Raw genomic sequence first — 25,850 nt, 5'->3', positions numbered from 1 at the left:
CATCATCACACCTTCAATTTCCAGTTTCATAATCAACACTCTGTACAACACTCTTTTCAGCACCAAAACACTCTTGACGTACTATTCCTTCAGGATAACCCCTACCCCATTTATCCTCCCATCCACAGCATGGTAGAACAATTTGAACCCATCTCTGATATACCTGGCCTTACTCTCCTTCCATCTGGTCTCTTGAACACACAATATATCAACCTTCCTTCTCTCTAACATATCAACTAACTCTCTTCCTTTATCAGTCATACTGCCAACATTCAAAGTTCCAGCTCTCATTTCCAACCTTCCTCCTCTCTTCCTGCCTCCGGACACACCTTTCCCCTCTTCTTCTCCTTTGGTCAACAGTAACCCAATTTCACCCAACACCCTGTTGGGTAACAGTATTGGCGGCCATTGTTAATCTGGGCCTCGACTGATCCGGTATGGAAATCATATTGATCTGCCAAAATTTTACACTGGATGCCCTTCCTGACACAACCCACCCTATTTATTTGGGCTTTGGACTGGCACAAAGAAACACCCTGGTTTGTGTATCCCCTGTGGCTGGGTTCCATTAACAAACAAGTCAAATATGATGCCAAAATGAGACTGAGAAACATCATGTCTCAGTGACCTTGGCCAACCAGTGATTCATTTATTTTGAGGCAAACTAGCTTTGGCAGACGTGACAGTAATGTATGTGGTGACAGGGTTGTTGGTGAGGTAACTGGCTGAACCCTCAGTGTTTCATTTGGCCTATACTGCTCATTGTATCAGCAATCATGTCGTTACATGTGCCAAGTGATAGTGGCTACCAGCTCAGACCTTACAACATTCCTGAACCTCCAGAACACAGATAAGAGGCACTATAATGACGTGAATTATCTTGTGTTCTCAATTGCAGAGCGCAGCCACGTGCTCTTGAATGTAGGTGGTGGAGTCTTGACATGTAAAGAGGAAGGCTGTTCTACAAGCCAATGAATGTCTGCAACATCGTGACTGTATATGTATGAGGTTGATTAGCATTGAGGTGTCTTCTTGAACGCACATTTAAAGGATGATTGGGATTTATGAAGGTAAAGTGCATACAAATGTGTGTACACCAGGTTTAAAAATCTGATTTTTTTTCAGCACATGCATTTTACTGTTTTTTGCTGTGCTCATATTTTCATGATCAAATCTACACCCATTTTTTTTAAATGAGGCCCCAGGAGTGGCCGAGTCAGAGTATATTTATAAAGCTTTGTGGCCTGTGCCCACAGACTCAACACTGTCATGCTTGCCAAAGGTGCATCTACTAAATACTGACTTGAAGGGAGTGAAAACTTATAAGATCAATTATTTTGTGTTTTATACTTATAATTAATATCCACCACTTTGACATGGAAGATTCTTTTTCTGTTGATCAATGTTGAAATCCGTTTGTGACTCAGTGTTTTATAATAAAATAAGAAAGCTTCCAAAAGGGTGGATACTATTTACTGTATTTGTGCATTAGTACCTTTTGCTGTATATAGGAGTGTGGCAGAGCTCTACCTACCCCCTTTCTCGCCTTTGATGGTCCCACAGCACTGACAGTCCACTCATTTACCACATATGGAATGCTGCAGTGTCTTTAGTACCCAGTTTGCTACCCACTGGGCTGCCACAGCATTCTCATTGCCCCCTTTGGTGCTGCAACATCCTCAGTACACTCATTTGCCACAAATGGAGTGTTCCAGTACATCCATTACCCCCTGTCTAGTGGCCTTATCCTGGATTCTTCATAGGAATCTTCTGAAAAAATGGTTAGAATTTTAGGATCAATATCGAGTGGCTTTAAATGGTTTCTTTCAAGAAACTGATTTTGTTTTCCCCACAGAACACAGAAGGGGTCAGAGCAACTGAGCATGGAGGAGTATTTTCCAGTAAAGACGTACTTCACACAGCTCTGAAGATGTTCCCACAGAGAGAACGTGGCTGTTAGTTAACATTCCTTTGAGATGGTCTTTAAGAATCTGCCCTTCGCCCCTGGAGACGCTTGTAATAAATGTTTAAGGAGTCATAAATCTTAGCATTATTTGGTCTTCCTTCCAGCTGGGGGGATAGAGTTTGGGTGAGTTTGGGACATAAACATTTTTTAAAGCACCTCTTTACTTAGAAGAAAAGAGACACACTTGAGTGGTTCAAAATCTTAGCCTATCCCCCTCCATGGCAGAGGGTGACAGTAAAGAGTAGCCTTATTAAAGGTACTGTTGTTTTTAAAAAGAAAAAGAAAGTTTGCAAATTACAGATAATAGAAGTTTTGCTAAAGCAACTGAACTTGTGACCTCCTAACCTAGAAACCAAACACAGAGAATTCTTAATTACATACAGTCTTGATTTATATTCTTGTGGCTTTTTTAACTTGAGACAGGAGTGTGTCATATGGTAAGAAATGATTAGGATGGGCTTTGTGCAGTACTGTTAGTTTTAAAGTGATTGATTTCAGATAAGGACTCAGATGCAAGTCCAGCAGGTACCCTCATAGTGAGAAAGACAGTATGCCATTTTTACTTGTCAATGCTGTGTCCTACAAAAACCTTAGCAGATGATACCATTAATCCTGTTTTGGTAAAAGCTGAAGTAACCAACTGTGGTGGGTTGGCACCCTGCCCGGGATTGGTTCCTGCCTTGTGCCCTGTGTTGGCTGGGATTGGCTCCAGCAGACCCCCATGACCCTGTGTTCGGTTTCAGTGGGTTGGATAATGGATGGATGGATGAAGTAACCAAACTGTTTTCCCAAATACAGTACAAGTCCCAGTTGTTTGCTGTATGTCAAAAGAAAGACTTAAAACCAGACTGAGTGATTTCCATGTCAATCAAGTGTATCCATCCAATCAACAGTAAGATACAAATTTGTTAATGAGCAGGCTGGCTTACAGGCATTGGGCTTTCAAGGTCCACAGAGTGAACGGTGAGCTCCAATGTTGCACTGAAAGAGAAGAACAATTAATTATTAAGAGAGGAATCAAAGCTACACAAAAGTCTTTAGAATTTACACAGTCTTATTCTCCCATGATTGCGGAGTTGTCACCTCTTACACTTTCAGCATGCCTGATTGATGAACCCATTGGTTTCCAATTGAGTTTCTGAGACCCCTTGACTACAGAATGGTGATTGCCATTGAATTAGATATCTGACATCTAAACCAATCGGCTGCTCCATTGATGATTTAGGTGTGTCATATTCAATGAGGTCAATACTTATAAAACAAAAAGTAATGAATATTTTTAATTATTTTGAACACTTTGCAGAGATCTTTGTTCACTTTTACAATAAAGAGTCATTTTCTGTTGACCAGTGTAAAAAAAAGCCAAATTGAATCTACTGGGATTCAATGTTGTGTAACAATAAAATCTGCAAACTTCTAAGGGGGTGAATACTATTTATAGGTACTATATACAACACAAATAAATCTAAAATATGTAGGATGGAAGTTTAACAGGTCTCTTTGTGCAGTCCTCCCTTTGTCTGAGGAGCTTTTTGTTCCAAATATTTCAGTTTTTCTTCCATATTACTAAGTTGTGTAAGTCAGACTGAAATGCAGCTCTATATACGGTGGTCCCAAAGGGCAAGTGACAAAAAATTTAAAGGTATGATGAGCACAATTAAACAAAGAGACATGCACACTTAAGGTGACGCGCACATTCAAACGAGGTGATGCGCAGAATTAAATGTGGTGCCGCACAATTAAAAAAAAGGTCATACGCACAATTGCGTTACCTCTTTTGAATGTGTGCATCACCTTTTTTAATTGTGCACTGTTGCCAGCCTTAAACAGTTTCAGCCAGTGAGGACATTTATTACCAGCAGCTTGGTTGCCTGGTGAAGAATGAAGGAGAGGTGCTTCTGTTGTTTGGTGATTGACCAGAAGCCTAATCTGTACTGGTTCAAGAATTTTAAGTGTAACAAGTGTGGAAAAGTGGGACACTTGTCTAGGCTTTGCTGAAGCATGGCAATTGATGAATGAGCGGCCTCATTTCCAAATCTTCCTAGACGGAGTTTGGATGGTGCGAGAACGAAGGTGGATCAACTTCATTACCTAGGCCTTCCAGACTCTCTGGATGGCGGGTCAGATAACATGATGGACTTCTGTGAACTAAATAACATGGCAGCGATCGGTATGGACGGAGCACCTAGGAGTGATTATCAATCGAATGCTTTTTCCAGGAGGGCAGGAAATGCGAATGTGGGGAGCTTAGTTACTTCAAAGGGAACTCCTGGCATCTTTTTTTCCGATGAAGCAACATGTAAAGGAATGCCCCGAAAATGGATATAAAGGATGGTTGCCTGTGGTTAATGAACTGTTTATGATGGACAGTGAGTATGCAAAACTGTTCTGTTAAAAGTTAGCAGTGTAAGAATCAGGACGTAAACTGATGCAGGTGCTGCCATGTCTGTAATTTCTGAGACATTGTACTAGTCTAAGTTTAGCAAGTTTCCATTGTGTCCAACAGATCTTGCATTAAAAACATATACTGTACATCAGAAAATCTCGTAGTTTTGCGTAAGTTACTGGTAAATGTAGAAAATGAGGAAAAACTGATTCTGTTGCCACTACTGGTTGTAAAAGGGGCTGGAGGTGCTTTAATCGGGCAAAATTGACTTCCTTATTTAAGGCTAAAAGAGAGTGGTCCAAATTCAAGCATAGAATACAAGGTGTCTTTTTTAGATGCTGTTCCAGTTTTAGTTGCAGATATTGCTCAAGCGACAGTTGGAGATTCCATGTTGAAGAAGGTGATATCCTATACACTGAAAGGGTGGCCAGAGTATATAAGTGAGGATGAACTGAAGCCTTATTTTCAGAGGAGAGCAGAGCTCACAGTAGGGAATGATTGTGTGCATTAGGGGGTTGAGTGTGGTAATTCCAGCATCATTACATAGTACCCTACTGGACAAGTTACATGGGGAACACTTAGGAATAGTAAAAATGAATAGGTTAGCACGGAGAGTCATTTTTTGGGGCCAGGACTGGATCGATAGCTGTGTGCAGATCCTGCCAAGAAAATAGGAATCTGCCAGAAAAAGTATCTTTACATTCTTGGAGTTGGGTTCAAAGGCCCTGGCAGAGGCTTCATTTAGATTTTTGTGAAAAACATGGACAGATGTTTTTGGTGTTAGTGGATGCCTATTCTAGGTGGTTGAGATTGGAAAGATGAATGCCACTACCACTAGGCTGGTTGAGGTTTTGAGAAAACTATTTGCTGCCTATGGTCTTCCAGAAGAAATAGTATTAGACAATGGTCCACAATTCAAGTTAGCTGAATTTGCCGAGTATCTTAGACTAAATGCAGTATGAAAAAGACTTCAGCACTGTGTTGTCTGCAAAGCAATGGAGCTGCAGAATGTATGGAGCAAACATTCAAATTATAATTAGAAAAACATAAAGGATTTCTGGGATAATTAGAGCAAAAGATAGCTACTTTTTTCTTTGCTTATTTCACCACACCACATGCCATAACAGGAAAGGCTCCTATGGAGCTGTTTCTGATGGTCAGTAATGAAGCAACTGTTTTACAAAGTAATGAAAGAGAAACAAGAGGATACTGAAAAATAAAGGAGGAAATAGAGAATTTATGCCCTAACAGAGTGTTTAAGTTACAACGCACCAGGCTCAAGTTAGGTACCAGATAAAATTATAAACAAATTGGGCAATGTCCTGTACCTTGTACAGGTAAAAGGCAAGGTGATGAAATGGTATGTAAACCAATTAATAGCCACAGAGGTGGAATCTGTACTGGATGTAGAAGTGGGGACTGGTGCAGCGGAATGGGAAATATCCACACCCATTATTGCTGATATTACCAAGACAGAAGCTACCGGGTCTGAGCTGGATGCAAATGAGGAGAATAACAGTAATTCCAGGCAAAGTGTTATTCCTCTGGCAGATGTGTCTGAAGGGAGTCTCAGGGCTTATCCGAAATGGATAAGAAAGCCTCCTGAGAAGCTGATGTTAAAACTGTCATTTTGATTAGTGGGGGAGAGTTGAATAGGGCTTCTTTGGCGTGTTGCTTGTTTTAAAAGGGACTTTTATTTTGCCAATAAAAGGGTGTTCATTCCATTTGTATACCAGACCTGGGTTAGAGTACATCAATATAAAAGTAATACATCTATCCAATGTTAGATTGCATCAGACTGTTCTTTTATTGCATCAAACTGTTGTTATATATACTGAAGTTCATGTCTGAAATTAAGCAGTTGTCAATTTTTGAGTTCATTGAGTTACTTACCTGAGGCACAACAATACCTATGATGTATACAGTTAGGTCCATAAATATTTGGACAGAGACAACTTTTTTTCTAATTTTGGTTCTGTACATTACCACAATGAATTTTAAATGAAACAACTCAGATGCAGTTGAAGTGCAGACTTTCAGCTTTAATTCAGTGGGGTGAACAAAATGATTGCATAAAAATGTGAGGCAACTAAAGCATTTTTTGAACACAATCCCTTCATTTCAGGGGCTCAAAAGTAATTGGACAATTGACTCAAAGGCTATTTCATGGGCAGGTGTGGGCAAGTCCGTCATTATGTCATTATCAATTAAGCAGATAAAAGACCTGGAGTTGATTTGAGGTGTGGTGCTTGCATGTGGAAGATTTTGCTGTGAACAGACAACATGCGGTCAAAGGAGCTCTCCATGCAGGTGAAAGAAGCCATCCTTAAGCTGCGAAAACAGAAAAAACCCATCCGAGAAATTGCTACAATATTACGAGTGGCAAAATCTACAGTTTCGTACATCCTGAGAAAGAAAGCAAGCACTGGTGAACTCAGCAACGCAAAAAGACCTGGACGTCCACGGAAGACAACAGTGGTGGATGATCACAGAATCATTTCCATGGTGAAGAGAAACCCCTTCACATCAGCCAACCAAGTGACCAACACTCTCCAGGGGATAGGCGTATCAATATCCAAGTCTACCATAAAGAGAAGACTGCATGAAAATAAATAAAGAGAGTGCACTGCAAGGTGCAAGCCATTCATAAGCCTCAAGAATAGAAAGGCTAGATTGGACTTTGCTAAAGAACATCTAAAAAAGCCAGCATAGTTCTGGAAAAACATTCTTTGGACAGATGAAACCAAGATCAACCTCTACCAGAATGATGGCAAGAAAAAAGTATGGAGAAGGCATGGAACAGCTCATTATCCAAAGCATACCACATCATCTGTAAAACACGGTGGAGGCAGTGTGATGGCTTGGGCATGCATGGCTGCCAGTGGCACTGGGACACTAGTGTTTATTGATGATGTGACACAGGACAGAAGCAGCCGAATGAATTCTGAGGTGTTCAGAGACATACTGTCTGCTCAAATCCAGCTAAATGCAGTCAAATTGATTGGGCAGCGTTTCATGATACAGATGGACAATGACCCAAAACATACAGCGAAAGCAACCCAGGAGTTTATTAAAGCAAAGAAGTGTAAAATTCTTGAATGGCCAAGTCAGTCACCTGATCTTAACCCAATTGAGCATGCATTTCACTTGTCGAAGACTAAACTTCAGACAGAAAGGCCCACAAACAAACATCAACTGAAAGCCACTGCAGTAAAGGCCTGACAGAGCATTAAAAAGGAGGAAACCCAGCATCTTGTGATGTCCATGAGTTCAAGAGTTCAGGCTGTCATTGCCAGCAAAGGGTTTTCAACCAAGTATTAGAAATGAACATTTTATTTCCAGTTATTTAATTTGTCCAATTACTTTTGAGCCCCTGAAATGAAGGGATTGTGTTAAAAAAATGCTTTAGTTGCCTCATATTTTTATGCAATCGTTTTGTTCACCCCACTGAGTTAAAGCTGAAAGTCTGCACTTCAACTGCATCGGAGTTGTTTCATTTAAAATTCATTGTGGTAATGTATAGAACCAAAATTAGAAAAAAGTTGTCTCTGTCCAAATATTTATGGACCTAACTGTATGTAAATATTAGTGTGTGAATTTTTCCTACAATAGGTTGGCATGCAATTTAACTATATTTCTGTGTGTAAGAAAAAAATGGGTTCAGAACATAGCTAGATGGATCTTCATGGTTTGTAGCTATCGGTGCAGAAATAGGAATATACAGGGAGATTCTAATGGGGGGGGGGGGGGGCAGATATGATGTGGCAGTCACGTAATAATGAAGCCATAGAAATGAAATAAACACAGTGAATACCTCAATAGATGTGTAAACGATCCAATCACATTCAGTGTTGAAAATGGTTGCCTTCTTCTTACAAACACAGATCGACACGGCATAACTTATTGGCAAAAGTATCTACAATCATTGTAGGGGTGATGGTAGCAATTTCCTGTTCAATGTCTCACTGTAATTGTTTCAGTGTATGAGGCTTATTCTTGTACACTTTTCCTTTCAGCGCCCTCTAAAGGAAGAAATCTGGAGGTGACGAGACCGGGGAACAAGGTGGCCATAGTCACTTTGAAATGACCTGATTACCAAAAAACAATTCAATTTGTGCCATGCTGCAAGCTGATGTGTGACAGGTTACCCCATCTTGCTGGAAATAATCTTCACTGATCTCACGGTCATCCAGTTCATTCACAAATAAGTCAAAAAGAACACCATGCCTCACATGTTTGTACATTTATCCGGGAATACTGTGATCTTTATTTTGTTTGGATTGCTTCATCATTAAGACAGTAATACATCAGATCAATACTCGGAGCCTCACCCATTAGAATCACCCTGTAGAACATTTTCTTGAATGACCTCTGTGTAAGGCATTCATTTATTCATTAGATGATACATACAATTTAAATTTGTCTTTAGGGGCTTTTTAAGATTTATTTTTATTATTGATTTTATTTTCACGCCATTTTTTATGTCACGTCAAGTAGCCATGATTGTAGCATCGTTTGCCACTTACAGAACTCCCTCTCCCAGAAATATGATGACAGCTCTACATAGCTTTATTTCTCAGTTGGATAAATCTCAGATTCTTTAGCATTAGTTGGTTTGCTTATCAAGTGTTCCAAATGCTAGGTTTCATTATGGGATTTTGATCTTTACTTTGATTTTTGGTTTGCTCCCGCACTTTGTTCGCCTAAATATTTGTTTTTCTTCTGATTTTGACCCTGCATTGCTGGACAATGCTTCTCATTTTGCGTTATTATCTCCTGGTTCTATTCTTTCTTTTGCAATAGTTCTTGGAGATACTGTATTATATCAAAGCTAAGGTTAAAACAACTAAGTAGGCAAGGATTTTTCTACTTGCCACTTCAAAAAGTTTTTAGAAGTGTACTTTTTCAAAGTTGTTGCATTTAGTCCACATTGTCACCCTCTCATGGCATTGTTAGTTAATACATAATGCAAAACAATAATTGAACACAGAATAGCCATAACATAGATGAGCCATGGTGAAGGGGGGACACAACACTTCAACATCTGAGCTGGAGAATCATTATCTACATACTGTATATTTGAAATATTTGAACTGAATGGCAATATTTGTTAACATTTGCTACTTATTAATGGTCAATAAGGTCAATCTCAGTAAAATGTTTACTACTGAATGAGCCTGAGCCAAATAGCTGATGATGGCCTTTTGCAGTTTTTCTCAGTTAAAACTGGTGAATATGCATAATTACATGACTGACACTTTATTTTTTCCTCCCCCAGTGAACCTTGTGGACTTCTGTGGACAAACCATCCAGAAAGATGGGATGATTGTGAACTCTCACCGGGAGTCTCGCAAGTATTACTTCATTGCAGCCAATACAGACTGTAGCCTCACCATGCAGGCTTTATCCTCCAAGGATAAGGTCCAATTTCACTTTCGGTTCTTCTTGGTATACAGTCTACTGCGTATCTCCTCTCCAAATCATCCTAGTACTCTGTCCCCCTTGCAGCCCCCGACCAACAGTCCACTGTCAGCAGATCCGAGAAAGCCAGCAGACCCTTGTACCTCAGGATCTTATGTGCAGTTCTATGATGGGAAGGACAGAAATGCTTTGCCAATTGGTCTACCTTTGTGTGGGAAAAGCATTCCGAGGCCCATTTTGTCCACAGGAAACTATCTCACCCTTCGTCTGGTGACCAGAGGACAGCAACCACGGGTTGACTTTGTTGGAGACTTCACATCTTTTAGACTCGGTATGCAAATGTTATTCCTCAAAATTTTGCTTTTTTCCCAAGTGGGTGGCAGAATAATCCAAATAATGTTAAATAATTATTTTTACTTCTATTTCAGCGATGCCATTTTGTCACCATTTTGTGGTTCTGGGTTTCATGGGTACCGTCATTTGTGTGTTTCATTTCTGAACATGGTTCCTAGATATGTGTTGCACATACCACGTGACTTGTGACATCATGGTGGCCAATTACAATATATGAGAATTTTGGGTGCATTAAAAAAGGTCCAAACATTGTTGGCGGATAAAAGAAATATACCTTGAAAGATACTTTAGACAATGAATCCTGGATTTCACTTTAGGTTTGTTTAATGACTGTAAATTTAGAAATCTCCCATAAATTTAGATTTCCTATCTCTGACTCTGATAATTCTAAAAATCATTCCATTCAAGTCTCTGCTCTCCTCATGAGTTTCTGACTGTATAACTTTAAATGAAGAACATAATTTAATTATTAATTATTTTAATGCAACATTTAAAGATAAAGGTTGTTGAATTAATAGAGAGGGTAGAGTGGTGCTTAGTCAATGTCAGTGTGAAGCTTATACATTCTCCTAGTCTGTGTTTTTTTTCCCATTTCCAGATTCCTCTTACATCCCAAAGATGTGTAGGTTCTATTGACTGGTAACTGTATATTGGTCTGGTTTTATTTCATGTGGGCAGATGTGTGAGTGTGTGTAATGGAGTGGGTACTCACTCAGTGTTGGTCCCTGGCCATCAAGCCCTACAAAACTTGTCTATCCTAATCAGGGAACTTCTTCAAAATGAGTTTAACTCGTGCTTTGAATGTTCCTAAAGTCCTACTGTACATCACACCACCTGGTAACGTTTTATGTTTGTCTGTGGTTCCCTGTGTGAAGAAGAAGTTTCTAACATTTTCTTAAATTTCTGCAGTTAATAAGTTCCCATTTGTTTGCTTGTGTGGTTGTTGAAGAACTCGTTTCAAAGTAACAGCACCTTAATAATTTCAAACAATTCAAACATGACATCTGCCCTTATTACCACTAACACAAGTTTGTTTCTTTTATTTATGATCCAAAGTGAGGATGCCTAGACATGTGTGTTCTTATAGAAATGTTGGATGAGATAACTCAATACAGTAAAGAGTAATGGCAGCAATAGACCACATGGCCATTACCATGAAAAAACAATACAAAATGGTGGTGGCTGAAAAAGCTTTCCAATCTAAAATGGTGCTAAGCTGGTATCCCCAACACAATGATAAAATTTAATAATTGCACAAGTAGGAAATTTAGAATTAATAGTTTTCTATTAACCTCCTTATCGTTAGACTCGGACTGTAAAAACAGTGCTAAAAGCAATAGTCCTGAGTGTCACTCAGGCAGCGGTTTAGATGCGTCTTGTGTAAGACCCAAGGATTGCTCGGGCTGTGAAATTGTTGAGATTTACCCAACAGTATAGGCATGTCTTACGTAAGCATCAGGCCCAATAGTTGCCTGGCCAATGGTGTAGATTCGTCTTCTCCTAGCCACATAATGACGTTACATAAGAAATGCCTCTTATCGGCAGTGATGACGAAGTGAATCTGTCTTCAGACTGTGACATTGAAATGGTCGGTGAAGCCAAAAGTGACTCTGGTGAATTATTATTCATCATTATTATTATTTGTATCATTATTATACTTTCTACACTTTGTAATTTTAGTGTTTTGCACGTTTTACAATAGAAAGATGAGATTTAATAAAAATGTAATTTTTCAAGCCAAAATATGCTTTTCACATGTTTTTTTTAATATAATGCTAAGGAGGTTAAACCTAACTTGTCATAAAAAATAGAATAGTTTCAGCAATAGAGAGACAAAATAAACAAAAAATCCTTATTAGGCATTACAGGTCATCTTAAGAAAGGAGCTAAATATCATTGCCTTATGGACAAGCTCCTAAGAGTCTGCTAAGCAGTTCTGGTCCTTTGTTGATGTCAGTGCCTGCTTAGCTAGCTAGCTCATAATGAGCATGCATTGTGCACCACAATGGCAAAAAAAGAACGGTTCTATTCAATAAGGGCGCGCACAAAAAGGCGAGCTTCAAAAGGGCGACCTCAATTGGGCGCAGCAAACAAAGGCAAACGCAACAAAATTATTACAGAAAATTAATTAGATAAAGGCAATGATTGAACGTATAAAAAGGCGAAAGCAAGAATATTAAAACATTCGCCCAATTGAGGTCGCCCTTTTGAAGCTTGCCTTTATTTATGCGCGCCTTTATTCGCCGCGCCCAATTGAGGTCACCCTTTTGATGCTCGCCTTTTTGTGTGCGCCCTTATTGAAGGATACCAAAAAGAACAACTTTCGAGCACACCTTTATGGGATATTTAAAATGTTGGTGTGACATATTAGGTCAACACAGGGATTATCTAACCAAATGAGCTGGGAGGATTTAAAAGACAAACAACATGATAACTTTGCTGATAATCTGACAATGATATTTTGTTTTGTAGTGAAAGTTTGTCTTCCTTGCCTATTCACAATAATCGGGATTTGTGAGCTTGTTTTGACAAACTTCATTCTTTGTTATTCTGGAATGGCAGACATTTGATTTTGTTTTCCTAGCTGTGATTTCCACTCAAAGATGCGCTTGCAGTTTATCACTCATCGAGGTCCTATTTAAAAGAGCTGCTTTAGCTTGCCAGTGCTCAGTCTTAAAGCTACTTGATTTCAGGTTCTCAATGTCTTTACTCATAATTCTGTTTCTGTAAGTCTCTGACCTCTTTGTCTGTGTTGTTGCCCTATTCTCATGTGATTACTTGTGTCCATGCCTTCTAAAACCTATGTTTTTGCTCCTAACTCTTCCAGCAATTTTAAAGCTGTGATATTAGTTCCATTTCTGTTATTGCCTATGTAGGATCAAGCAAAAAGTGATTGCCCAACTAGATTGCCCAAGCTGAGATTCTTTAAACAAAAGTCTAAGCTATCTTTCACCAAAACCAAGGATCAAAATCAAAAATCAAAGTCACAAACAAAGCAAGGATTCCAAACACCAGAAAGTCAAACAAGAAAGTGCATGCCAACACAGAAACAGTTTATTATCCAATTTCAGATACCAGGAAGCATATGGAGTTGATACCCCAAATGACACATGCAGTGTGACCCGATGTCACAAAATGGCATTGTGGGAAGATGCAAAAATATTTATGGACCCTTCAACAACTAATTTATAGAAATTCATTCAGCATATAATAAAGCCCTCTACAGGAAAAATAAAAATTAAAGTGAAGTGAAAATAAATCCAGTAAAAACTAAAAATGAACCCATATCATGCAGTCTTATCCAGTACTTCGATTGGGTTTTCTTTTTCAATCATGTGCAGTTTGTACCCACATTACTGTCAGTTCAACCCAAAGGTTATTGTCAAACAAAGACAAGCACATGGCCATTTATCTAAAGGAAGAAACTACACTTGTTAACGGTAGAGCGAGAATCTCAAGCTCAGACCTCCCAAGTGGCCTCTTTTGTAATTCAAAATAGTCAAACAAAACATATTAAAACAAAACACAACCATGTCATGGAAATTTTCACATGATACACAATTATATGAAGGGGAAATACACATGAAGTGAAGGTCGGATTGTCCTGTGGGACAGGAAATCTGAAACCCCAGGAGGACCCTGGGAAAATTGTAAAACAGCTGTTGACTGTTGATTAAACCCGAGGCTATTTTATTGAAATATATACAGTGCATGAAAAATTGAGGGTTTCCACAAAGTGATTATAGGTAGGACTGCAGCCACCATGTAATTCCAGGCTGATGGGCAGTGTGCATTGGAGTTGCACATTCTTCTTCAACTGCAGTATCATCATTCTTTTTAAAATTTGCTCTTAGATTAATGGATGTCTTGTAATTGATTGCTAGAGACAAAGTTGTTACTAGGATGAAACACTACAGAAAGAGACAGGGGGGTGGGGGGGAGAACACGCACAATAGCCAATGAAAAGTTAACCTGAAGGACTTTGTAGGATGACCTGGAATTAAGAGCACTTAAAAGCAAACATTTAAGAGGCACTTTTCCTCTGCTTAAATCCAATGAATTAGGTGTGGGCACTTATGAGTCTCCTTAGACACCCTGAATTGGTTAGTGCAGTGTGCTCAGATTCTCTCCATTAAAAATGGTGCATTTATTTATTTTATTTTGGGATACTAGGAGCACATTTAGCTTTGACTTGGTCACACACACTCACAAGCAGAAGGAAAAAATACTGCTGTTAAATTAAACCCAATAAGATTATAATATATATAAAGTACAGTTAGGTCCATAAATATTTGGACAGAGACAACTTTTTTCTAATTTTGGTTCTGTACATTACCACAATGAATTCTAAATGAAACAACTCCGATGCAGTTGAAGTGCAGACTTTCAGCTTTAATTCAGTGGGGTGAACAAAACGATTGCATAAAAATGTGAGGCAAATAAAGCATTTTTTAACACAATCCCTTCATTTCAGGGGCTCAAAAGTAATTGGACAAATTAAATAACTGGAAATAAAATGTTAATTTCTAATACTTGGTTGAAAACCCTTTGCTGGCAATGACAGCCTGAAGTCTTGAACTCATGGACATCACGAGATGCTGGGTTTCCTCCTTTTTAATGCTCTGCCAGGCCTTTACTGCAGCGGCTTTCAGTTGTTGTTTGTTTGTGGGCCTTTCTGTCTGAAGTTTAGTCTTCAACAAGTGATATGCATGTTCAATTGGGTTAAGATCAGGTGACTGACTTGGCCATTCAAGAATTTTACACTTCTTTACTTTAATAAACTCCTGGGTTGCTTTGGCTGTATGTTTTGGGTCATTGTCCATCTGTATCATGAAACGCCGCCCAATCAATTTGACTGCATTTAGCTAGATTTGAGCAGACAGTATGTCTCTGAACACCTCAGAATTCATTTGGCTGCTTCTGTCCTGTGTCATATCATAAATAAACACTAGTGTCCCAGTGCCACTGGCAGCCATGCACACCCAAGCCATCACACTGCCTCCACCGTGTTTTACAGATGATGTGGTATGCTTTGGATAATGAGCTGTTCCACGCCTTCTCCATACTTTTTTCTTGCCATCATTCTGGTAGAGGTTGATCTTGGTTTCATCTGTCCAAAGTATGTTTTCCCAGAAGTGTGCTGGCTTTTTTAGATGTTCTTTAGCAAAGTCCAATCTAGCCTTTCTATTCTTGAGGCTTATGAGTGGCTTGCACCTTGCAGTGCACCCTCTGTATTTACTTTCATGCAGTCTTCTCTTTATGGTAGACTTGGATATCGATACGCCTAACCCCTGGAGGGTGTTGTTCACTTGGTTGGCTGTTGTGAAGGGGTTTCTCTTCACCATGGAAATGATTCTGCGATCATCCACCACTGTTGTCTTCCGTGGATGTCCAGGTCTTTTTTCATTGCTGTGTTCACCATTGCTTGCTTTCTTTCTCAGGATGTACCAAACTGTAGATTTTGCCACTCATAATATTGTAGCAATTTCTCGGATGGGTTTTTTCTGTTTTCGCAGCTTAAGGATGGCTTCTTTCACCTGCATGGAGAGCTCCTTTGACCGCATGTTGTCTGTTCACAGCAAAATCTTCCACATGCAAGCACCACACCTCAAATCAACTCCAGGCCTTTTATCTGCTTAATTGATAATGACATAACGACGGACTTGCCCACACCTGCCCATGAAATAGCCTTTGAGTCAATTGTCCAATTACGTTTGAGCCCCTGAAATGAAGGGATTGTGTTAATAAAATGCTTTAGTTGCCTCACATTTTTATGCAATCGTTTTGTTCACCCCACTGAATTAAAGCTGAAAGCTTGCACTTTAACTGTATCTGAGTTGTTTCATTTAAAATTCATTGTGGTAATGTACAGAACCAAAATTAGAAAAAAGTTGTCTCTGTCCAAATATTTATGGACCTAACTGTATATGCAGTATATATATACAGTATATATATATATACAGTATACTGTATATCTTCTCTCTATATATAAAATCCTAAGCCTGAAAGTACAACGGTGTCGTTTTTATGTCTCTTTTTTGTCATGCTTTAAATCGGACTTATTTTAAAACCTATATATATATGTGTGGTATCATTCTTTTCAGAATTTATCGAACATTAATGTGATATTGTTAGATTTTCAGATTCTTATTCCGTTTTTAAATTATAAACTAAAAAATATCAAGAACTCACATCCCGCGAGACGGGACTTGTGTCAAAAGATTTAACCACACCCGGGACCGGAAAAAAAAGACAAAGAGTAGGACAGCTGCTGCACAGGCTTTTAAATGTTCAAAGTGCTGCACGAGATGCAGATCACGTGGCACAGCAGCAGCAGCAAGCCAGCAGCTGATCGAGCAAAGAGGAGGTAAAAAAACCTGTATTTGTTTCCCTTTGTATCACCATTTAAGAGGGTGTTTTGGAGCAGCGACGGTGTCTCCTTGGTGTGCGTTCAGCCCTCCTCTTCACAACGCGAGCGACAGAGACGCCAAGTGGCTGGCGAACAAAGTGAGCAGGAAGGTACCACCTAGTATGTGTATATATATTGTAGCAGTAGAGGCGTGGAGCCACCTCTAACACCCTCAGGTACCACTCGAGACACGAGGTAAAAGTATAGCTAATATTTATTTTTCTATTATACTCTGCACCAAGCACCCTCCACTCCACACTCATAAACAATAAACTCTTCTCTCACTACAAACCAATCCTCCTCGCCCAGACACTTTGCCACCCTACCTCCCAGCTCAGCTCAGTGTTCTGGGCTTCCCACAGTCCTTTTATAGCCCCTGACCCGGAAGTGGTTCCTGGCACAACCCACAAGTCCATTTCCTTCCGGGTCAGGGCAAACAGTCCTCTTCTTCATCCCGGGAGCACGTCGTTTCCTCTGGTCACGTGACTGTGACGCACTCCCGGGTTATAGGGCACGCAAGAGCCCACTAGCCCCCCTACAGCGACTCCCGGTGGCCCCCAAGGTATCCAGCAGGGCTGTGTGTATAAACTACAAAGTCCATGAGGCCCTGCTGGAAGTCGGGGCACGATCATGCTGTCCGGAGGACTCCTCCTAGCGGCCTGGGGGTGGTGACCGGAGTCCATAGCCGGTCGTCCATCACAATATATATATATATATATATATATATATATATATATCAGGTTTGGAAAGTTAACAAGTTCATTTTTTACTGTTAATGGGGCCTGTTTAATGCATTATTTTCATATACATTTTTTTTTTAACATTACAAAACAATAATGCAAAAAAAGTTAATTGTATACCTAAACACCTACATACACACCCAATACTGTATTTATATACTACCTTTAAAAATTTTAAGAAATAAAATTTTGTTTTAGGGAGTTCACAACGATATGCCACATGTCAGTACAAAGCACTGGTGTTCATTTTCTTGATTTCTACATACTAACATAGGTGCAGGGAAGGGGGGGTTTATGGCAGCCCTAGAGCAATAGAGAAAAGTTGCCAAGTTAAAAATTATGCTTTCTCTTTCTTTTCTTTTATTTCATGTTTCATTAGGAAGGTTGAATCAATGTCATATCACATAAATGCTAAATAAGTTATCTTTGAGTGGCACTAAAACCAAAATCAGTCTCTAGTGCCACTGTATTTACTTGCCAGTCTACTAGGTAGCTTACAGTGCTGACTGCCCCTAACATAATCAAAAAATTACATGAAACAGAAGTGTAATGATTATCCCTACCCATTATTCCAGTTTGCAGTATCTTCTCTAATTTATCCAAAGAATACAACGTAACCATCCAAGTGATGCACGGTATCAGTTTTTAAGCGAGACAGCAGCTGCAGAGATCTTTTTTAGCATGGCAGGAGCAAAGATGCACATAAAGCATCCAACCATTTTTCCGTGGTGGCACACTTTTTGCAACCCAAAAAATCCCAAGGCACACCACAAGTCTACCAGCCACAAAAGCATTAAATCCTTAACTGTAACCTAGTTATGGATTTACATGGCCACATAACTGGGTTATTCTTGGAGGAATGTACGTGTATCAACCTGGTTTCTCTAACCAGAATTAGTAAACCCACTCATTGTAAGGCAGGGAGGGTTTCCAAATAATTCAAAAAAGTTCAAATGCAGCTACCACACAAGCATTTAGCACTAGTATGACTCGCCATACAAAGAAAAATTCCACAATGCATGTGTCCTCATTTTAAAGTTTTTAGTGAAATTCAATGCAAACAGTTCAAACAAAAATAAGGGAAAAAAGGGGAATTTATGTTATACTGCTTGAGGATTAGCCATATAAGTTACAGTTCTTAAGGTTTCACCACATTAATGTACATAATGAACATAACATAATGTAGCGCTCAGAAAACTATATGCCCTTAATGCCTATCTGTCTAACTGTTCATGTTTCTATCTTGCTGTCTAGCCTCAATCTAAAGGCTATTCTACTGTCACACTGACTTAAAATAATGACCATTCCATTTTCTGTAACTTTAACTGAATCTTCCATTGTCTATGTTAAGCTACTTGTATATTAAATTCAAGTTTAAAAGCTAAGCAAACTAAGATAAATTTACCATTAACATTAACTTAAAGGATTTGTTTCTTACTGTGTGTGAGTATCCTGTTAGCAGACTGACCGGAGTTTGCCACAATGAGAGATAATCAGATTTTAAAAGTGCATTGAAGGATAAAAGGAAGAAATAACTTTACATAAAGCCCCCATAGTGAGAGATGAATCTGATCCATGATGGGATTTTATTCCTTTAAAATGAGGAGCCATCATGGACGAAGAGTGGCTTCTTCATTGTTAAGAACCCTTTATATTGCTTATAGAAGGAGAGCTCCTAAAATAGACCTCTCAGCTACTGACACTAAAGAAAAGAGTAATAATAAACGGAATGGCCTCCATCGTAATGAACTGAAAAAGCCTTTTGTCTGCTATGTCATTTGCAAAACTGCATACATCACTAAAGAGAATGGTTCCAATTTATTGCACAATAAAGGAACCTAAACAGATGCACAATAGTGAAGTCAAAGCTCCTTATAGCTTAGTCCTCATTCACCTTTTGTATTTGTAGTTTCCTTACTTTTTTAACTGACCTAATTGTGCTGCTGCTTAGATCTTCAACAGTACAAATAAAATTCATAATAATCTTTTTTTCCTTCCATTTGTGCTGGTGAGGGTTGTTACAGGCTGAGCAGGCCAGACCACTTTTCCCTATTCCAGGTAACAGTCTTTGGTTCTAAGTTCTGGGTCTATTGTCAGTGGGCATCCCTGATACATCACCACACTAGATGCTCAAGCTTCATTAACCTGCCCTCCCTAACCAGGAGGTATAATATATTTCAAACTCCATTTCAGCTACTTGTGACGGTGATCTCATTTTTTGGTCATTACTATAGCTCATAGCCATGAGGATAGAGGATAAAGATTGACTAGTAAATCAAAAGCTTTGCAATTCAACACTGCCATCATGCACAACACTCATAGACTTTCACCGCTGTTTGCCACTCTCCCAATCCTATCTCTGAAAGTCTTGAGCAGTAAAGGGGTCAGGATTTATCCATGGGAGGATCCTGCACCCACATTGAACAGATCTGACTTAACACCAAGAATGTTAACACATCACTCACTCCAAGAATGCTCCAACCGATTGGATCCCTAGACTCCCTTCCCATAATGCACCTCAGGGATCTCCTCCATAAGCCCTCTCTTTATCCACAGAAACATGCATGGACAGGATTAGGCAATTCCAATGACAATAGAAGTATGTGTGGAAGATTAAAGAGTTAATCAGCTTTTTAATGGCCAGGATGTAATTAACATTGCATTCCAAATCCAGTGTTGAAGTATTGGCTGGATTTTCCTTTTCTAGACCCTGCCATAAGTTTCCTGGAGAGCTGGAGAATTGTGATCTCCTGATTATTGGAAACACAGTCTTGTAATTCAGAGGTATTGTTTGTCTTCCACACAACATGAAGCACCAGCTAGGAAGCGTCAGACTTACCTCTCTGAAGGAAAATCACTTTCCATGTCTTAAGGGTCATTTTCTGTGTATGATTATACAGTTTATATTATTGCATACTAAAAAAACTTCACTTTGGTGGTTTACGTGGGTGATAATATGTCTCCTAATTTTACATACTTCAGTATAAGGTTTGTGAATCTTTACTTAATAATTATTAATACCAAATACAGCTTTCATATTCAGCATATCACAGGCTCTTAATATGCCTCTTTGCAGGTAGATAGATAGATAGATATGAAAGGCACTATATCATAGATAGATAGATATGAAAGGCACTATATGATAGATAGATAGATAGATAGATAGATAGATAGATAGATAGATAGATAGATAGATAGATAGATAGATAGATAGATAGATAGATAGTGTGATACGCTGCCCGGACACAGACAGATGGACACCATTCTCAAGTCCACCACACGTTTATTATACATAATAATAAGTCCAAAATGTGCACAAACCCAGTGCCTCCAGCACCAATCTCCCCCAAAGTCCAGGCTCTCACTCTCTCTGCCTGCTCTCAGGCCGCCTCCTCTCTCCTGCCTCCAAACCTTGTCCTCTCCTCACCCGACTCCAGTCCTCCTCTGCAGGGAGGTGGCCCCTTTTATAATTACCCGGATGGGCTCCAGGTGATTCCCGACACTCCTAAGACACTCCCCTGTGTGGCGGAAGTGCCGGCTGTATTCCTGGAAGCCCTCCGGGTGCTCCCAATCTTCTTCCCCCCAGCACTTCCTGGTGTGGCGGAAGTGTTGGGGTTCCGGGTCCTTCAGGCATAGGGGCGCCCCCTGGTGGAGACCACGGGCCCCTACAGGGTTGGGCTTCCAAGCCCTGCACCCGTGGCCCTTAAAGGAACCAGGGCGGTCGCTTTCTCGTGGTCTGGAGGAGGCATGAGCCCTCCTCCTGTCCTCCTGGGCGTCCCGGCTGGGCACCACCCCCAGCTGCGTGCCACAATAGATAGATAGTACTTAATAGTACTTCATATGTCCCAAGAGGAAATTTCCAATCAATTTACTGATGCTTTGTAAGTGTTACTAAGACCAATAGACATGGTATATCACATACTGTCTGTAAAGGATAATCTAAACTGATACTCCATACCAAGGCAAGAAGCAACCCTTGACAAGATGCCAGACCATAATGGGGCACACACACACACACACACACATACACACACTCACATTGGGCTACTTTAGAGTTTTCATTTAACTTAATCTGCACAGAAATGAGAAGAAATCCAGACTACCAGGAGAAAAGAATCCACAAAGAAACAAGGAGATTGAACAGGGTTGGTAAACACCATGCCACCAAAGCCACCCCACAAGTAATTAAGTAAAGTAAAATAAGTAATCCTTCAGTCGATTTTGCGAACTCATTCATTCCAATTCAGAGTCACATGGAGTCAGAGTCCATACTTGGAGCAGCATTAATTGCAAGACAACAATCGATTTAATTACCCATAAATTACCAAATCTGCTTTTACCAATCTAGGGCCATGATCGTCCAGGGCACATCCCTACAGGTTCAAACATAGGATAGGGTATGAGGGACAGCCGGCGTCTTTACCTGGTCCTTACTTAAAGTAAGGACAGGGGGAGATGGCTTTTGAAGGGCACTATCTTCCCCGAACTGCAACTTGGCACCCTGCCTGCATTGTAAAGGCACATCGGATTCCCACAGGGCTGTAGGAGAATTACTGTTTGTCAGCACAGCCCTGTTGGATTCCGTGGAAGAGAGAGCTGTGGGAGCTGCAGATCCCTAACTTGGGCTTCCCCCACACCTGGGAGTAATTCCAGACCTTCCTAATGAGCCACCAGGAACGCTCCTGGGTCAGGCTTATAAAGGAGCCAGCTGCCTCACAGAGACAAGCCAGATTCAGGAGGAAGAGGGATTAAGCTTGTCAGTGGAGGAGTCGAGTCGAGCCAGAAGGAAAGAAAAAGAGAGAGAAGAAGTGGTGTGAGCTGTATTGTTGGGCTGTACCGTAATTGGTGCCAGTGGAAAACAGGTGAAAAACGTTTACCACTGAATAAAAGCCTTTTATTTTGCAGCACTTGTGTTTGTGTCTGTCGTATCGGGTGTTTGGGTGGTTGGTGTGCCCCCTGGTGGTTCACAAGAGAGGTTAGGAGCATGTGCTAATACAGCATGTTTCTGCACCCACCACATAACAGACCACCTCAGGATCCCAAATTAGGACATGAGTGCAGCCTTGCAATGGTGACACCTCAGCACCACACTAGTTCAGATGGAATGGAATAGTGTGAGGTTTTTTTTTATGGTGGCTGGAGTGCCAATCCTTCATCAACCCTCAAGTTTTTTCCTATAAGTTGGAGGGCTGGATGCAGGTCAATGTCATACCCAGGACGGAGCAATTTCAGGTTAAGGCCTTGCTCAAGGGCCCAATGGAGTGGAACCACTTCTTGTATTTATGGAATTTGAACCAGCAACTTTTCGATTTCCAGTGCAGATCCCTAGACTCAGAGCCACTACTGCGTTCACAAGGGATAAAACTAATTAAATACAAATAATATTAATACTGGTATCCTACAACAGTGCTTTGTATCATTGCTACCTTTAAGATATCCCTCCTAACCTTGAACCACCACCATAGAATGGAGGTACCAACAGCAATGAGAAACATCAAACTTGTATAATGTTTGAAATTTATGTGAACGATAACAGGTTCTTGGAATGACTGGGATCAGGTTGGATGATCAGTTGAATTACTGGAAAATATATAAGACCCATCCTTCTTCAATTGGTGAACCTACATAAGGGCCACCAATACATTGCTCAAACGTTTTTATTTCCAAAGTCCACCATGTTTTTTCTATTAGATACCATCACCCTCATGTCCTCATCCTTTAATCAGAAATTATTATTGGTTAAAGCCCCCACAAAAATGAAGTGAATAGGCGGTCACACCAAATCTTCTTATATAATACGCTGCCATGGCTGTCTGTCTGTCCAGGATTTTAAATCACCTGTAGCTCGCAAACTGTTTGAACTATTGACCTGAAATTTGGTACACATATACTACGTGACGTCTACTATCCGCTTTCAGGGTGATGATTGACCTCCAAGTTTATTCCTCTTTTTATTTTTATTTTGTTTTATTGTAGAATCAACTCTTGGCAGCGGCCAGCAGGGCGACCAAGCAGCTCATGTGTACGGGCACCGTTCTCATCCTTACTACCTCGCTTTCACTACCTCTTCATATCTTAAATCATTCTTGAGGCAGATTGAAGACTTAAGTGCCAGCTTAAGTGAAAAATTAAGAAAAACGTACTAAGTAATTGCAACACAAACACTGACAATCAGTTTTAACGTGAAAAGATGCAGACAGAAGAAGAGAAGAAGCGGGTTGCTAGAGTGGAGAAAAGAAGAGCTGCTCAGGAAGCAGCAAGCACATCAACCTCTGAGCAAACAAATGCTAAACATACAGAGAAAGAGTAGGAAAACTATAAGTCAAGTGTATTCAATGCACGTTATCGTGCAGTACGCCGTGACTGGTTATTAATAATTGCAAAAAAAAGGTTATAAAAAGAGAGACAGAATTTTGTAAAGGCTGTGTCATGATGTGACACATAAAAGTTGTTACAACTTAATAATAATAATAATAATAATAATAATATTAACAGTTACACAGTCTTCCTGTCTCTGTACTGGGTTACCTGACTGTTCTAGACTGGCCCAATGTTTGCATGATGGACCCTGTCCAGTGTTCTTTGCACCCAGTAATTCTAAGGATAGACTCCAGCCTCTCCATAACTCTGACTTGTCTTAAGTGGGTTCAAGAATGTTATAATACTGTAATATTGTAACCCTGGTGGGTTAGGGTTAGGGTTAGGGAAAGACTGCAGCTCTTTCTGCAAGTAGTGAATGGAGGTTATTCTGTTATTTTCCACACCCCCTTTACACGTCTTGCCTTTTTATGCTTGGGGTAAAAGAAAAGGGCATACAGTTTAGTGTCATTTAAAAAAGATGGTGGATTTTCTTTTGGAGTAGTTGGTGTTAGCTATAAAAGCATCTGTGCAAGCTTCTTATTTTTGTTTGCGAGTCACTCTCTCCAGTCTCATCGTTTGCTTTGGCTGCAATACTAATAAAAAAATAAGTAAAAATGTTAAACCAATATTTATAATTCTTACATATTACTACTTTTAACACACTAACATTTCTATCACTATTAACAGGAGATTAGCATGCCACTAATATTCAGTTTGACCCTTTCCTCACACCTGGCGCTTTGTTGCAGATGGCCTCTTCTAAACCTTCCAAACATTTTGACTTTAAGTGTAAAGATGATGATCAGGGACGTTTCTGGAACTCGCTGGTCACTGAATCCAGCAATCTGACTCCTCATCCTCAGCTGGCTGCTTTTGTAGAGCTCACATTGGTGAAGGGTGTGGTGCCAGCAGTGGTGTTCCAGGCATACAATTAACACGCTGCATCTTCAATAAGATTAGCAAACACTTCCAAGTGCTCTCCAGCTGAACAAACTATCGGGAGTGTTTTGAATAAAGGAAAAGGTTAATGGCTGCTTTGTGCTGGCCTGCTAGTGCCATTGAGCTCTGCCGAGGAGTAATAAATTATGGGGGTTTAATGTTCACCCTACAAAGCCTAATACACATGATAGAATGAAGGAATGGAAAACAGTGTAAAATGTGAACTTGTAATGCATGTAATATCAAATCCTGGATCAGTTGGTATGTGTCTAAGATTGAAAATGTCTTCAATACACAGGCCAAGTGTGGTAAATTGAACATTTTTGTTGTTATCTGAAAAAATACTGCTTGGAGTTTGAATGTTCTCCACATGTCAGTGTGGGATTGCAACTCCTGCCAAAGACATGTGAGTCAGTTTAATTGGTGGCTCTAAATCAGGGGGTGTCAGAATTGGACCTGGGAGGGCTGCAGTGGCAGCAGGTTTATTAATTAGGGACAAGTTAGTACTTTTTCTTTAAACTTCATTGACTTGCTTAATTTTTGGCTTCTGGTTAAGGAAAAAAGAAAACAATGAAGTGTTGTGACTCTTAAAAAGCAAGCCGTTTAAAATGAAGGCCATAGACAGATGTTTCAATAGCAGAAGTAATTGTCCCCTAATTGAGAAGGGCCTGGAAGACACTGTGGCCCAGCAGGACCCAAGTGTTAGACCCCTGCCCTAAACTGATCCAGCATAAGACACTGTTGGTTATTTCACCTGATATGTGTGGAGATACAGTCATATGAAAAAGTTTGGGAACCCCTCTCAGCCTGCATAATAATTTACTCTACTTTCAATAAAAAAGATAACAGTGGTATGTCTTTCATTTCCTAGGAACATCTGAGTACTGGGGTGTTTTCTGAACAAAGATTTTTAGTGAAGCAGTATTTAGTTGTATGAAATGAAATCAAATGTGAAAAACTGACTGTGCAAAAATTTGGGTCCCCTTGTAATTCTGCTGATTTGAATGCATGTAACTGCTCAATGCTGATTACTTGCAACACCAAATTGGTTGGATTAGCTGGTTAAGCCTTGAACTTCATAGACAGGTGTGTCCAATCACGAGAAAAGGTATTTAAGGTGGTCAATTGCAAGTTGTGCTTCCCTTTGACTCTCCTCTAAAGAGTGACAGCATGGGATCCTCAAAGCAACTCTCAAAAGATCTGAAAACAAAGATTGTTCAGTATCATGGTTTAGGGGAAGGCTACAAAAAGCTATCTCAGAGGTTTAAACTGTCA

At 39.9% G+C, this 25,850-nt stretch overlaps 1 protein-coding gene across 2 annotated transcripts in view; it reads left to right on the top strand.

Moving 5' to 3' along the window:
* Positions 1-25,850, top strand: part of ldlrad2 (low density lipoprotein receptor class A domain containing 2) — an 84,036-nt gene that overhangs the window by 40,464 nt on the left and 17,722 nt on the right. For both annotated transcript variants that reach the window (XM_051930380.1, XM_051930379.1), the window contains one exon: positions 9,631-10,104. In XM_051930380.1, coding sequence (XP_051786340.1) covers positions 9,631-10,104 — 474 coding nt within the window. The remainder of the gene's footprint in view (positions 1-9,630; positions 10,105-25,850) is intronic.

This window comes from Erpetoichthys calabaricus, chromosome 8, assembly GCF_900747795.2.
Source record: "Erpetoichthys calabaricus chromosome 8, fErpCal1.3, whole genome shotgun sequence".
NCBI lineage: Eukaryota > Metazoa > Chordata > Cladistia > Polypteriformes > Polypteridae > Erpetoichthys > Erpetoichthys calabaricus.
Note: the sequence above shows the minus strand (reverse complement) of the source record. Positions and strands in the feature narration are given on the sequence as shown.